This window comes from Schistocerca serialis, chromosome 3 (assembly GCF_023864345.2).
Source record: "Schistocerca serialis cubense isolate TAMUIC-IGC-003099 chromosome 3, iqSchSeri2.2, whole genome shotgun sequence".
In the NCBI taxonomy this organism is placed as follows: Eukaryota; Metazoa; Arthropoda; class Insecta; order Orthoptera; family Acrididae; genus Schistocerca; species Schistocerca serialis.
The window spans coordinates 201,335,729-201,351,524 of record NC_064640.1 but is presented as its reverse complement, the minus strand read 5'-3'; the positions used below and the strand labels follow the sequence as shown (position 1 = coordinate 201,351,524).

At 48.2% G+C, this 15,796-nt stretch overlaps 1 protein-coding gene across 1 annotated transcript in view; it reads left to right on the top strand.

Annotated features, from left to right (window-relative positions):
• The first annotated feature begins 4,592 nt into the window (after positions 1 to 4,592).
• The window catches only part of LOC126470745 (sodium-dependent transporter bedraggled), a 446,015-nt gene continuing 434,811 nt past the window's right edge, over positions 4,593 to 15,796 (top strand). The window contains exons 1-2 of the mRNA XM_050098751.1: positions 4,593 to 5,406; positions 6,197 to 6,453. Of these exons, the coding sequence (XP_049954708.1) occupies positions 4,593 to 5,406; positions 6,197 to 6,453 (1,071 nt within the window). The remainder of the gene's footprint in view (positions 5,407 to 6,196; positions 6,454 to 15,796) is intronic.

Here is a 15,796-nt window from a genome sequence, read left to right as displayed (position 1 = left end):
ACCTCGATGCACCATGTGTCGCGGGAACATAAGCGTTACCGCCGGGCATTGGTAACAGTGCTCCACGGTTTAGATGGCCGTCAACTGACAACACAACAGGACATTGCAAATGAATTTTTAGAGCATTTCCGCCATCTCTATGCCGGTACACCGACGGACCGTCAGGTAGGGGAAGAGATACTGCAACATCTGCAAACGACACTGACAGAGACGGATAAGGCAGCGCTTATGGAGCCACTCACAGAAGGCGATATAAAGGTGGCACTCACAAAAGGAGCGGCCCATAAATCACCGGGGCCAGATGGGATTACGCTAGAGTTTTATCGAGAATTCGTGGACATGATGATGCCACAGTTGGTGTCGATGTACAATGAGGCGATGAGTCCGAACATGCGCCTACCGTCGGATTTTGTGACGGGCTTTCTTCTTCCCATACCGAAGATGGAGAGGAGTCGTAGTGTTACTCAATATCGGCCTCTCACTATGCTAAACACCGATTATAAAATTTTTGCTCGGCTACTAGCGTCTCGTCTCAAGCTGGCGATATCCAGGACAATATCCCCTGATCAGGCTTGCCTAGGGGTGCGAAGCAACATCTCCTCGGCGTTAAGTGAATACCGTGACGTTATCGCCCTTGCGGAAACTTGTAAAATGCGAGCAGCGATGATATCTGTGGACTTCGACCGTGCGTTCGACAGGATAAACCATGACTTCTTGGCGTCAGTCATGAGCCGAATGGAGATTCCACCTGTTTTCATCTCCATCATTATGAGGCTAATAAGAGGGGCTACATCGAAGGTGATTGTAAACGGTCGAGAAGCGGGCTCGGTTCCTATTAACAGCTCCGTCCGACAAGGGTGCCCACTCTCCATGATGCTGTTTGCGATAGCGCTTGAGCCGCTGATGTGTGTTATGAGGCGCTCACTTACTAGGATAGCGCTTAATGAGAACTCTTTCGTTTGTCGCGCATATGCGGACGACCTGATCCTTCTTGTCAGATCAGGTCATGAAGTGCATCAGGCTGTTGAATATCTAGACTCTTACGGGACGGCAGCAGGCAGTGCCATTAACATGACGAAATCCAAAATTATGCACATTGGACGGGGTCTGGAAGACATACCGGGACCGTTTCAGACGGTGGAATCGCTGAGCTGTCTGGGGATCACATTTACCCGCTCACTACGGCGGTCAGCGGCGGCGAGTTCTCGGCGGCTTCTGCGAAATGTTCGTCTGGCGATACGGAACAACTCACTGAGAGCCTTTGACATGATCCAGCGTGTGGCATACACTAACGTTCACATAGCGTCACGTCTGCCCCATTTAGCGCAGATCCTACCAATACCGAAGGGTATTGCAGACCGCCTCATGGCTGCCTTTGGTTACTATGTTAGTACTGGGATGTTGTTTAAGATCACATATGACACGTTAACGCTACACTTCCGGAACGGTGGCCTCAACCTCACAAACGTGCGAAACAAAGCTCTGGCGCTTTACATGCGAGCGATGATACAAAATTGGCAACAACGAAAGCACACCATTACGTCAGCTCTGATAGAAGTACTTGTTCCGCCTTCGTACGAACCCCCTATTGCGGTGGGCAATATTTCGCCTTCTCTTGCACACATTGCCTCATTTCTGGTTGATTACAGTTATGTTCGTCTGAAAGTACCTTCGACGAGACTACCCACGACTCGGGAGATCTATAGGTGCTTGATGGATCACCATGCCCGCAACGTAATGGAATTCAAATACCCGTCGAGAACGTGGAACCACATTTGGTGTGCAGTGCATACTCCATTACTGTCAACAGCAGCGAGATCGATGTGGTAAATTCTTATAAACCGTAAACTTGTGACCAGGAGTCGATTACATACAATTCATGTGGTCGATTCTCCTCTTTGCACAAACTGTGGCCTGTTAGCAACGGAAGAACATGGTTTAGTGTGTGGCGCAGCGAGGGACGTCTGGATGCTGACGCGTCGAATATTGGCCTTCCTTCGGCGCACTAACTACACAGAAATCACATCGGATGTACTTTTTCTACCGGACAAGACCTTTTTTCCCAAACAAAAGACGTATGCGGTCAATTGGATCGCTGGACATGCGACGAAATATTTGTATTCGTACGATATTAAGTCCGTGACGGATTATTGGATGTATTTACAAGAACAACACGAGCTCATACGGCGTCATACGAAATACAGGACTTACTTTTCCAATTTTTTAGGAAGTGTTTTTCACAATCCGCCCGACAGCTGGGGTGTCCCAGAACTGAGAAGACTCCTGCAGCAGAACGACTAGAGACAATACTGCGCGGTTCAGTTATATTGGCATACAGCACACTGAGAAGACAACGGGCCCCTACATGGTCGCCGCAGGAGAAATACATGAACATATGCCGCCCACAAAGGCAGAAATGGTCAAGATTATATGGCTGTCTGCCAGATTTATGATGCGACACCGCGTGCTGCAGGGATTGTGATGCAGATGATAACTTCATTTTAACTCCCGCCCGTGACTAGGATTGTCATTTACTTTCTTCATGTTACACAAAAAAAAGGGCGGCCTTTACGTTGATTTTCTGGTTTCCAAATTGTTTTTGCTTTGTTTTTGCTGTCTCGATCCTTTTCTTATCCCTGAGATAGTACAATTGTACGAATAAAGATTGTTTGTTTACCCTGCCTTCCTGCTCCCAAAAAAAAAAAGATAAAAACATCCGCTTGGAATACGGATTTTAATTTTTTTATTTTCACTTTTATTTAAGTTGTATGTAAATCTTATTTATGTATTTGTATAGATGTATATAAAAAAAAATAATACAATAAAATAAAAAAAAAGGGTCGCCGGATCGAATCTCGCACCATGCAACTTTTTTTTGTATTTGTTGTTTTAAAAAAAAAAAAAAAAAAAACAAAAAAAAAAGGTTCGTAATCCAAAGATCACCGGATCGAATCTCGCGCCTTGCAAATTTTTGTTTTTTGTAATTAAACTGTATACACACACACACACACACACACACACACACATATATATATATATATATATATATATATATATATATATATCCATCTTCCACCATAAAGTGTCTTCTCCTAAAAAAAGAAAAAAAAAGATCGCTGTCCGACCGAGCTCGCTTGATCGGTGGCCCCATCCGTCCCCCCAACTACACCACTGGCCATTAAAATTGCTACACCAAGAAGAAATGCAGATGATAAACGGGTATTCATTGGACAAATATATTATACTAGAACTGACATGTGATTACATTTTCACACAATTTGGGTGCATAGATCCTGAGAAATAAGTACGCAGGACAACCACCTCTGGCCGTTCCTTGATACGCCTGGGCATTGAGTCAAACAGAGCTTGGATGGCGTGTACAGGTACAGCTGCCCATGCAGCTTCAACACGATACCACAGTTCATCAAGAGTAGTGACTGGCGTATTGTAACGAGCCAGTTGCTCGGCCACCATTGACCAGACGTTTTCAATTGGTGAGAGATCTGGAGAATGTGCTGGACAGGGCAGCAGTCGAACATTTTCTGTGTCTAGAAAGACCCGTACGGGACCTGCAACATGCGGTCGTGCATTATCCTGCTGAAATGTAGGGTTTCGCAGGGATCGAATGAAGGGTAGAGCCACGGGTCGTAACACATCTGAAATGTAACGTCCACTGTTCAACGTGCCGTCAGTGCGAACAAGAGGTAACCGAGTCGTGTAACCAATGGCACCCCATACCATCACGTCGGCTGATACGCCAGTATGGCGATGACGAATACACGCTTCCAATGTGCGTTCACCGCGATGTCGCCAAACACGGATGCGACCATCATGATGCTGTAAACAGAACCTGGATTCATCCGAACAAATGACGTTTTGCCATTCGTGCACCCAGGTCCGTCGTTGAGTACACCATCGCAGGCGCTCCTGTCTGTGATGCAGCGTCAAGGGTAACCGCAGACATTGTCTCCGAGCTGATAGTCGATGATGCTGCAAACGTCGTCGAACTGTTCGTGCAGAATGTTGTTGTTTTGCAAACGTCCTCATCTGTTGACTCATGGATCGAGACGTGGCTTCACGACCCGTTTACAGCCATGCGGATAAGATGCCTGCCATCTTGACTGCTAGTGATACGAGGTCGTTGGAATCCAGCACGGCGTTCCGTATTACCCTCCTGAACCCACCGATTCCATACTCTGCTAGTAGTCATTTGATCTCGACCAATGCGAGCAGCAATGTCGCGATACGATAAACCGCAACCGCGATAAGCTACAATCCGACCTTTATCAAAGTCGGAAACGTGATGGTACGCATTCCTCCTCCTTACACTAGATATCACAACAGCGTTTCACCAGACAACGCCGGTCAACTGCTGTTTGTGTATGAGAAATCGGTTGGAAACTTTCATAATGTCAGCACGTTGTAGGTGTCGCCACCGGCGCCACCCTTGTGTGAATGCTTTGAATCTGATCTGGGTACGGTAACTCGTTATGTGGAGGTGGCACACGACATTGAAGCTTGTGGGTGGGGGGGGGGGGCGGTTGTAGTTGGAGTTTGCTGTGGCAGAGGCCGCTTCCTGCCTGCTACCTACGATGGACCTCGACCTGGGACCTGGACACCGAGACGGGCAACACTCTTACTGCGTCGACGAGCCGTTATGCGGACCTAGCCTTGGCTGGCGAGGCGAGTGGCGCGGCGGGGACGTCCCGCCCGCCACCTATGGCAAATCAGCGTACGAAGGGAAGACGCGATGGCGCATTCTGACCACCAACGACGGCCTGTCGTGTTTTGGATGTGGGTGGGCCGCAGACATCCTCACTCACCACCACCGAGATCAGGGAAGCCGCTGCCGGACGACCAGCGACCGAAACCAGCAACGGCGCCCCGAGCGACGCAAAGAATGGGGGCGCAACAGCAGCTACGGAGGCCGACAAGCACCTCCAGTTCCTGATGGGGCTCATTCCTGGAGCCCAAAGATCGGGAAACCACGACGAAAACTCGGCTCTGGAGCGCACCTGCTGGAAGTGTCGTGCCGTTGCTTTGCACGACGCGTCCGCAAAGGGCACCGCTGCCGGCACTTGCACCAGCGCACCAAAAGTGCGCACGCAGCAGAAGAAATCACGGGAGGGGGCCAGGACCCCACCCGAGACCGACAAAGACGGGTTTTCAAGGCTCACGAGGAAGCAAACTGCGAGGGCAGTTTTGCTAGCAGTATAAGCAGGCGGAGTAAACCCGCCAACCGCTACAGCAGCCTTCCTGATGCAACAGCTGAGGCTTCCGACTCACAGCAGCCAGAGAGGGCGCCCCCTCCCCCACCGGTTGTCATCCAGTGGGAAGGCACTTTCAAAGAGTTCGAGACGAAGATCAAGCAGGTGGTGAAGGGCACCTTCACAACGCGGACGGCAGGCCGAGACCTGTGCCGCGTCGTCTCACACACCGCGGACGATTACAGCGGTGTAACGGAGCTGACGAAGCGTGAGGGACTCCATTCCTTCACGTATTCGTCGGAACCTATGAAGACACTTAAGATTGTTTTCCTGAACTGCCTTTCAACATGGACCCTGTCTACCTACGAGAACTGCTCGAAGAGAAGGGTTACGCCATCCGCAGCACATCGCGGATGAAATCACCCAGAGATAACAGTGACATGCCGCTCTTCCTCGCTGTCCTGGATGACAACCCTTTTCGTAGTAAGATCTTCCAGGAGAAGAGGGTGGGCAGTGCTGAAGTCACTGTGGAGAAATTACGGCGCAGAAGAGGACCTCCACAGTGCTTCAACTGCCAAGGCATCGATCATATAGCAAAGTATTGCCAGATGATGCCGCACTGCGTGAAATGCGCGGGAAACCACGCCAGCGGGGAGTGGCCGCACCCCAGAAAGGACGCCCCGACCTGCTGCAACTGTAAGGAGGCGCATGTTGCTAACTACAGGGGCTGCAAGGCCTTCAAGAGAGCAGTAGCCAGGGGGCCTGTGTAAGCGGGCAAAAGTTTTGCGTGGGTTGCCGCTACATCCGCGGCACAGACAACGGGATCGGCCAAAAGACCACCCGCGCCCCCCCCCCCTCTCCCCTCTCCCCCCCCCCCCCCCCCCCCCCACGAACGTCCGGGGGCGTGGACGGCGGAGAGCAGCCAGCGCCGGCCGCACAGTCCACGCCAGCCAGGGCAGAGAATCGGCGCGATAGACGCGGACGGCCAGACAACGCCCCCGCCGCTTCGGCGCCCGCCGAGCAAGCCCTGTCTCCACCGACGCAGACGACAGAGACGCCAGCTGCGCCCAGTGAAGCTGCAGAGCTGCGCGAAATGCTGCGAGAATTCGAGCAGCTCATACTGCAGCTTCCGCAGATGATAGTATCTGCCCTGACTGCGCCCAACCAGGCCACCACGACACATGCAGCCCCTGCCCCACATCATGGCTACCACTCTAATACAGGGGCTCAGCCGGCCGCGGTGGCCGTGCGGTTCTGGCGCTGCAGTCCGGAACCGCGGGATTGCTACGGTCGCAGGTTCGAATCCTGCCTCGGGCATGGGTGTGTGTGATGTCCTTAGGTTAGTTAGGTTTAAGTAGTTCTAAGTTCTAGGGGACTTATGACCTAAGATGTTGAATCCCATAGTGCTCAGAGCCATTTGAACCATTTGAACTGGGGCTCACCGTTTGCATTTGGAATGCGAACAGCATTCGTGACCAAGCTGGCGAGTTTCGGAAGTTTCTGCGTGACGAGGCCGTGACCTCTCCCTCGTCACCGAAACTTGGCTGAAACCAGGAGTGCAAGTGCGGGCGCCAAACTTGCGAGGCTACCGCACTGACCGAGAGATGGCGGGCGGCGGAATAGCGGTGTATGTGAAGACATCATTACGCCACCATCCCTTCCAGCTGCCAGAGTTGACCACACTAGAAGCTACTGGTGTCGTGGTCATCACCTCAGTGTACCAGGTAAAGTTTATGGCTGCGTATCGATAACCAGTACGGCTGCTGCAACCGCAAGATTTCCACTCGCTGTTGTCGATGCGTGCCAACTTGTTCATCGGCGGCGACTTCAACGCCAAACAACCGGAGTGGAACTCCCGGGTGACGACCACTAGCGAGAGAAGGCTACTGCGAGCGGCCCAACAACACGACGCGATAGTGGTGGGGCCTTTTGACCCCACACATTATCCCAAACGTGGCCGCGCCGAGGTCTTGGACGTCGCTATCATCAAGGGGGCCGCACATGACGCATTCGCGACCACACGCGTGACGCTATCGTCCGATCACCTTCCTGTGATCTTCGATCTCGCCACTGACGGAATCGCACCACCGGAGGGGCCACAAGCAGAACCGCAACGTCGACTGGGACCACATCCGGGACCACCTAGAAGAGACAGTCGCCGCCATGCGTGATCCAGCGGCCGAGAGTGCCGATGCGGCCCTTGCCGCATTCACGCGTCTGACGCACGAAGCGGCAGCAGCAGCAGCCACGCCGCAGCTGCCACCAGTCATCCTCCAGGCCACCCGGGAGAAGAACCGTCTGTTCCGAGAGTGGCATATTACGCGACAGCCGTCAACGAAGGCCACAATAAACCGCATGCGTCGCGAAAAGTAAGTACGCGATTGCAAACCACCGCAGCCGCGACTGGGCCGGCAGAATTGCCACTCTCAGGATAGAGGACGGAACAGCCTGGAGGATGATCAAAAGCTTTTTGCAACAACGCTAGCGAGTCCCGCCGCTCCAGGTTGGAGGTGACGTCATCACCGAGCCTGACGCCAAAGCTGGCGCGTTAGACGACCCATTCGCCGTCGTAGACGAAGAACACGTCCGCTTGGTGGAGCGGCGCCTCCCTGTGTACCTGGCGCACACAGAGGTGGACAACGTCATTGCAGAAGTGACGGTGGATGAGGTCGCGCAACAGCTCGCTGGCCTGCAGACAAGGAAGGCAGGGGGCTGCGACAACATCAGCAGCGAGCTGCTGAAGATGCTGCCGCCGAGCGCTGTGCGGCAACCAACGAGGATCTTCAACTCCGTGCTCGGGACCTGCAGCTTCCCATCTGCATGGAAACATGCGGAAGTTGTAGCGGTCCCCAAAGTCGGAAAAGACCTGCGGCTGCCGCAAAACCACAGATCCATCAGCCTGTTGCCTGCAGTCTCGAAGGTTTTCGAGAGGCTGTACGTTAAGAGGCTGTGGCGACACGTCGAGGAGGAAGGCCTGCTCCCTGACGAGCAGTTCGGTCTCAGGAGGGGCCACTCTACACAGCAGCAGCTTCCTCGACTGGTAGAGCAGGCGATGGGGGCGCTGGAACGTGGCGAGTATCTTGGGGCGGTACTCCTGGACGTTTCCAGAGCCTTCGACAGCGTGTGGCACGACGCCCTTGTGTATAAACTACTTACACAAGGGCTACCGGTGTCGCACGCCCGCCTGTTCAAATCCTACCTGACTGGGCGCACCTTCCACGTGCGCGCCGAAGACGGGACGTCGACAGCGCGTCCCATTGCAGCTGGGGTACCGCAAGGGTCCTTCATCGGCCCCTTGCTGTACTCACTGTTCACCGCCGACGTCCCGAAGAGGCAGGGCGTGCATGTTGAGCTCTACGCGGACGATACGGTGCTCTACGGAAGGAGCATCAACGCCAGGCCTATGCGTCACCGCCTGCAATCGGCTTGCAACGTCCTCGGAGGTTGGGCCACCGAATGGCGGCTCAAGTTTAACGCAGCCCAAAGTCAGGTGGTGATCTTCACAAGGAAGAAGATTCCTGCCGACCTGCAGCCATCCAGCATCACGGGAGGCCCCATCCCATGGTCGAACACCGGACGCTATCTAGGCGTAACCCTGGACCGCCGTCTGACGTGGAAGGCGCACCTCAGGGAAGTAATGGATAAAGCGCTTGGCAGATTTCACTTGTTATACCCCTTACTCAACCCGACGACGACCCTGCACTCAACCCAGCAACGACCCTGCCCCCACACTGCGGCATTACTCTGTATCTGACATCAGGCCAGTGTTAGAGTACGCTGCTGTGGTATGGGGCAACGCGGCCGACTCGTCAATTGCAAAGCTGCAGACGGTGCAGGACAAGGCACTTAGGTTAGCGCTTCACCTGCCACGAGACTTCAGCAGCAGAAAACTCCATAGATTAGCAGGAGTACCGGTGCTAAAACACCGATTCCGGCAAGCGGCGCAACGTTTTTATGCGGCCGCGCGGACGTCGGAGAACGCCCTCCTCCACGACTTGGGCAACCAAGTGCACTGGCGCCCGACCACGAGATAGCCAGACCTGTTGCTGGTGTAGCGAAACGCCGCAACATGAGCAAGAAGACCTACTAGCAGCAACGCAACCATGAAGAAGATTCCGACGAGAAGACCATATTCAACACCCCCAGAAAGAAGTAGGAAAGGCATGATCCGCCCATCCTACAACACAACTCACCGGAGCATGAGGCTCCGTGAATTTGCGAAGCAAAGCGAACTGCGTCGTCAGTAAAGAAGCACAATGTGTCGGTCAGGAGAGACGAATGACTTCGAACGTGGGCTAGTCACTTGAGTAACAAATCATTTCAGCCCTTCTAATGCTGCCCGTGTCGACTGCTGCTGGTGTGAATATAGAGTGGAAACATGAAGGAACAACTAAGCTAAACCGAGACCAGGCAGACATCGTGTACTGACGGAAGGGGCGGTCGAACATTGCAGAGGGTGGTTGTAAAAAACTGCGCGAAATAAGCGGAAGGGATGACGCGTGTGTTCCAAACAGCTACCAGCAATCCGTCTAGCACGATGACTGTGGTTTGGGAGTGAAAGAGAGTGACGTACAGTGGTCGCGTAACGCCTCGTAAGCCACACATTTCTATAGGCAGTGCTAAGCAACGCTTTTGATGGTGCAAAGAGCGACGCCACTGGAGACTGGATGGCCGGAATCAGGTGATTTGGAGTTACGAATGACGCTACAGTCTCTGGAAATCTGATGTAGAGGTCTATGTTTGGAGAATGCCCGAAGGACGTTACCTGTCATCGTGGGTAGTGCATCCAGTAATGTACAGAAAGGCGGTATTACGGTACTGGAGTGTTTTCGTGTTTAGTGTGTTGTCCCTTTTTTGCGTAAAAAAAGCAAAAAAATAAAAACGCTGAATGCTGAAGGATATGAACACATTTTACGCCCCCATCTGAGGTTCGAGTCCTCCCTCGGGCATGGATGTGTATGTTGTCCTTAGCGCAAGTTAGTTTAAGTTAGATTAAGTATTGTGTAAGCTAGGGACTGATGACCTCAGCAGTTTGGTCCCATAGGAACTTACCACAGATTTCCAGTTTCCACATTTTACGGAATTGTGTACGGCGTGCAGCAAAGGGGCAGTTCGGTTGTTTGTTCAACGTATACGACAATGTATCCTGTGATAAAGCAGCGTTTTTGAGGTATTGTTTGTGGACAATAACATTCCTAAAATGGACTGGCCTGATCAGAGTACCGACCTGAACCCAATGGAACACCTTTAGGTCCCTCCAGACCCCAGAGTCTAACATCACTACCTTGGGTGTTTTCGGCTCTTGAGTTAGAATAGGCTGTCATTCCTCCGCCGACTGTCAGACGCCTGACTGAAAGCGTCCACAGCAGATTCCAAGCTGTCAGACACACCTCATATTAATGTCTAGTCATAAGGATCACGATGTTTTTGATCAGACAGTGTATAATCCGTGATAGTTGAAGGCGATCTTTATGATCGTGTCGTTACTATTCGTTGCGGTTGCCTGTAGCCACGTTAGTTTTCTCGTTAGACCGTCCATATGGTGCCACCTGAAAGACAATGTCGATATGACGTTTGAGTTCGGTTTCCCCATAGTTTGGCACTCACTATGTGACTGCAAAAGAAGTCCTAGTAAATGGTACAATGGGATGTACATCCTGCCAAGCAGTTCATTGTTGTTTAGATATATCAAGGATAAAATACTAGAAACGAAAGGTTATAGCTGCAGTTGTAAGAATCAAACGGCATCAAAGGGAAGCAGTAATTGAGAAGGGACGGAGACAGGGTTGTATCCTTTCCCTAATGTTATTCATTTTACACACTGCACAAGAGGTGAAGGAAGCAAAGAGAAATACGGAGAACCAATTAATGTTCGGGGAGAAGGAATAAAAACTTTTAGGTTTGCCGGCATTGTAATTGCGTCAGAGACGACGAGGGATTTGGAAGAGCAGTCGAACGGAGTGTCCTGAAAAGAAGTTAGAAGACGACATCAACAAAAGCAAATCAACGGTAGCAAGGGTTGCACAGTGTTGGCGAATTAAATCAGGCTATTCTGTGGAAATTAGATTAGGAAATGAGACACCAGTTTTTCCATTTGGGCAGAAAAATAATTGATCATAGCCCACATGGAGAGGATACAATACGCAGACTAGGAGGAGCAAGAAAGTCGTTTCGGAAAAAGAGAAATCTGGTAACGAATATACGATTGCGTGCTGAAAAGTAATGCCTCCGATATTTTTATGTAAAAAGTCTTAAAGCTTTATAAATAAAACTTTATTAACATTCTATATCTTAATTCTTTATATTTACCTATTGATTTCTCAACATAGTCATCCTGTTGACAAACACATTTATCCCAACGGATTACCAGTGTGTTGATACCGTTGCTGTTGAATGTTGGACTTGTTGACGGAGCCGCAACATCATCTCTGCGTGCACCACTTCATCAATATCAAAGTAACGTCCTCGACGGCGTTCTCTAAGTTTTGGAAACAGATAAAAATCGGGTGGGTGCAAGTCTGGACTGTACGGAGGATGATCGATGACAGTGAACCCAAGGCTTCGGATGTTGCAGATGTCGCAGCGCTCGTGTGTGGTTTGGCATTGCCATGCTGAAGAAGAGGGTGCTCCATATGTGGACGAACTCTTTGAATTCGAAATTTGATTACAGCGTGCTGTTTCTCACGCACCATCATAGTTACGTAACACAGCGCCATATTCCATGCTACAATTCGAAGCCCTCTAGAGGCCGAGGCTTGCTTCAGCCAAGAGGGAAAGAAGACTGAGTAAAATGCACTACATTTAATACGTCAACCGATATTGAGAACAGAATAAAAAATTCGGAAGCATTACTTTTCAGCACGCCCTCGTTCATTTAAATGCTATCAGTTTTTTCCTAGTGGTTTTTGTCTGGAGTGTAGTCTTGTACTTAATTGCAACGTAGTCGATAAACAGTCAGGTGATGTGCTCTGTTGTGAGGGACATACGACAGATATATGTGGTGAAAAAGTGTGTGTATAGTTGTTTTATTATTGGCATACTGATGCATCAGTCTTCTAGTGGGTTTACATACCTGCCAGTTCATGAGAAAGAGCGCTTTAACTACAATTTTAGGAGATATGCAATAACTTGTCGTCGAGACCTTAAGATGTTAACAATGATTACCGAAATTGGTAATGGAGGGAAATGTGGGGGCTCGGAGACCGACTGGAACACAGTCAGCAGACTTAAATGGGTATAGGCTGCAGTAGTGTAGTATTTATGCAAAGATGAAGAGATTTGCACACGATAGATTTGCGGTGCTCTGCATCAATCCCGTCTTCGGGATAGCAGCAGCAACAACAAGGATGTAGAAATGTGCTGAAGACTGCCACCAACTATCTGTCTGTGCTGATATCACGAGTCCTTCTCATTCTGTCGTACTGACAGGCAGTACATTGTCTGAAGATACCGACATCGTATGCTGTGTGATGTGATCTAAAAGTTTAGAATAACACACACAATCTTGGCGTAACATTTGCTTATGAGCCTCCATCATAAAGAAAAACAGGCATCTGCTACACTTCAGTATGGCCGCCATCAGTGTTGCTACCGTAATGTTACCTGGAAACTAGTTCCATCTGAAGCTGTCAAACCAAATCACCAGTTCCCGTCCCTTTGCTAGCAACTGCCGTAACAGCCTACCTTTAATTGAGGCAACATCTTTTATAATGGAAGCACCGAGCGATGTCGCGCAATAGTTAACACACTGAATTGGCATTTGAGAGGGCGACGGTTAAAATCCCCGTCCACTATCCAGGTTAAGGCAACTGCTGGGATAGTCCCTTTATAGAAGGTACGGCCGATTTTCTTCTGTAATCTGAGCTCGTCTTCCGTCTCTAATGACCTCATTGTGGACAGAACGTTGAACTATAATCTGCCTACCTAGATATATAACGGGAGTTTGTGACGTCATTGTGCTTTTTTAAAAAAGAGTGACAAAAAGTAAGCTGAGCCGTATTGGTGGGTTACTTCGTGGAAGCTACCCCACAAAACCTATTACGTCAAAGCGAATAAAACTCCCAGTAAATGTTAATAGTTTGGGCTGATTTCTAAAGCGGAAATCAAAAGCGAAAGCTTGAATCAGACTATGAAAGCTGATAAAAAGTAAATACAGGGTGGTTCAGCTGATCCTACTGTTGTCGTTTTATGCAGTCCGTAATGTTATAGCTGGCCTTCTTAAACCACGCGCGAGATTTTCATATCCTGTCGCTCGCTACGTGCAAAGTATTAGTCCTACAGAAAAAATGTTTACCTAACAATTTTGTGAATTTTAGCAGCATAAAATAAACAACTACATTCGTCAGGTCTTCTGACTAAGAAACTACTGTGCTTGTAAGGGTTAAGTTTGGATCGAACTGTCAACGTAATTATTATCTCCAAAGCCATGTAGGCAGCAACGCTGGTGACGTAATAATACAGTCAGTAGAAAAGAAATGAGATCGAATATTGGAAATAGTTCGTGTATTCAGAAATTTTTGTACAGTGGTAGAAGGGAGTGCCACGAACAACATACTATAAATCCTCACTGCTGAGGAACTCTGAAAACTGGCCTCCTCAAAACGTATCCCAGTACTAAATTTAACTACATTAAATTTCCTACGAAAAGATCCTGCTCATTTTTTTCTGTAGGACTAGTAGTTTGCGCGTAGCGAGCGAGAGCATGTGAAAATATACTACGTGGTTTACGAAGGCCAGCTATGACATTGCGGATTCCATAAAACGTCAGCTGTAGGAGCGGCTAAATCACCCTGTATATGTAAAAATATTGATGTGAAAATAGACAGATGGTTTCAAGATACTTATGTTACAAAAAAAGCAACAGCGAGTGCATAAAAACCGAGGTTATGAGGCTCTGTGCGAGACTATTGGTTACGCCGAGTGCTTGCACTTGATTTCGATAGACAAAAAGCACGAACAATTCAACACAATAGTAGCCGTATCTAATTCACTTGCTTATAACTGCATATTGTGTTCAGTGCCATAGGTTACATGTTCATTCACAATATTATGGTCAGTGCAATGTTGGTGATTCGTACAATGGTGCAAAGAAAAATATGCCTTCGCTTCGCTAAGCCTATGGAAGCAACGTGCAAGGGCTAAAGAACTTTTCATATTTTATTCAACCTTGAAAGGCAGTTGCTAGAACACCTCTTTGAGATATCAGACTCCTTTCTTAAGGCCTCTCCCGGATCATATATTTAGGATTTCTATCAAACTAGCATTCCAAAGTGTAAATAAACTGTCTTGATGAATATTCATCTTTTGGATCTTCAGGTGTTTGCAGATTAAATTATTCCTGCAAAACCGTATAATGTAAAATCACGGTAAGAAGCAAAGCGAACAAAAAAATTCTTTAGGCCCCTCTTTGTTAGATCAGTTACAACCTAAAATATGCTCACTTGTTACAGTTTTCAATAAACAAATCCCACTGATGATGGCACAGAGCTTCTAAAGTATGTTTGGATAAAAAGAAAAAAACAGTGTGTTTGCAAAAAGGCGCAACATATATCCTGTGTCTTGATGAAACTTGGGGGGTATGTAGTGGGGGAAATGCAATAAGTATTTTTTTGTTTGTGCCCAATTTCAGTTTGAAGGGATAAAACACACCCCAATTGGTAATTTGACATATTAGATTCGGAGGGAATGTCTTCAAAACGATGGTATATAAAAATGTTTTTTATATAAAAGTTGATATGTAACTAACTTTCTTGGAAACGGTGTAATCAACTTTTGTAATAATATGAAATTTTCGGAAATACCCCTTCCACCATTAATTAATTTTGGAAAATGAAAACTTTTGTTACTGCATACATTGAAGAAGTTTTCAAGCCACGCACATCCATGTATAAAAAAGCTGGTTTCCGAAATACCAGTTTTGGAAAATAGCCTGTACACAAGGTGCTGTCGCAGTGTTTTCAACATACCTAATTAAAATATCTAAACGTTCATTATATTCTAATTACTTATTTTCTGATTTTTTGTATTTTGAATTGTTATTTTGCATTTCTTTTTTTTTAATTCACCGTTTCACACACAACCATTTTGTTAGTTAAAAATAATAAGTAACTCATTATTATGATACAAAGTCATTACAGTAATGATAATTTCTAAATAATTTTTTAAAACATAACGTTTTCTTACACCATGCATAAAATGAGCGAAATTTCTTCACATAATATACACGATGGAGAACACAATGTAATAGAAATTCACAATCATTTCAAATTGTCATGGGTGATCCTCTAAATATCCTGATTTATATCAGGCATATTTCGGTACATAGGTAAGCCTTGACGAAGCGATCTGGTTACGCACTAGTAACTGCAGGTTGATTATATTGTGTCTCAAGTGGAGACTGACACAGTAATCATTCAACAGAACTCGATATGAAAAATCTTGTCACAAAGTTCTTCCAACATACAGCCGTATACGTCTCACTGCTGTACCTGTGCCATCAGGACGTTTGGGATCAATAGATGAACAAGTTTCTTGTCCTCGGGTATGAGGCATAGAACGGTTTTTCACACTGACCACCCGCCTTATCATAG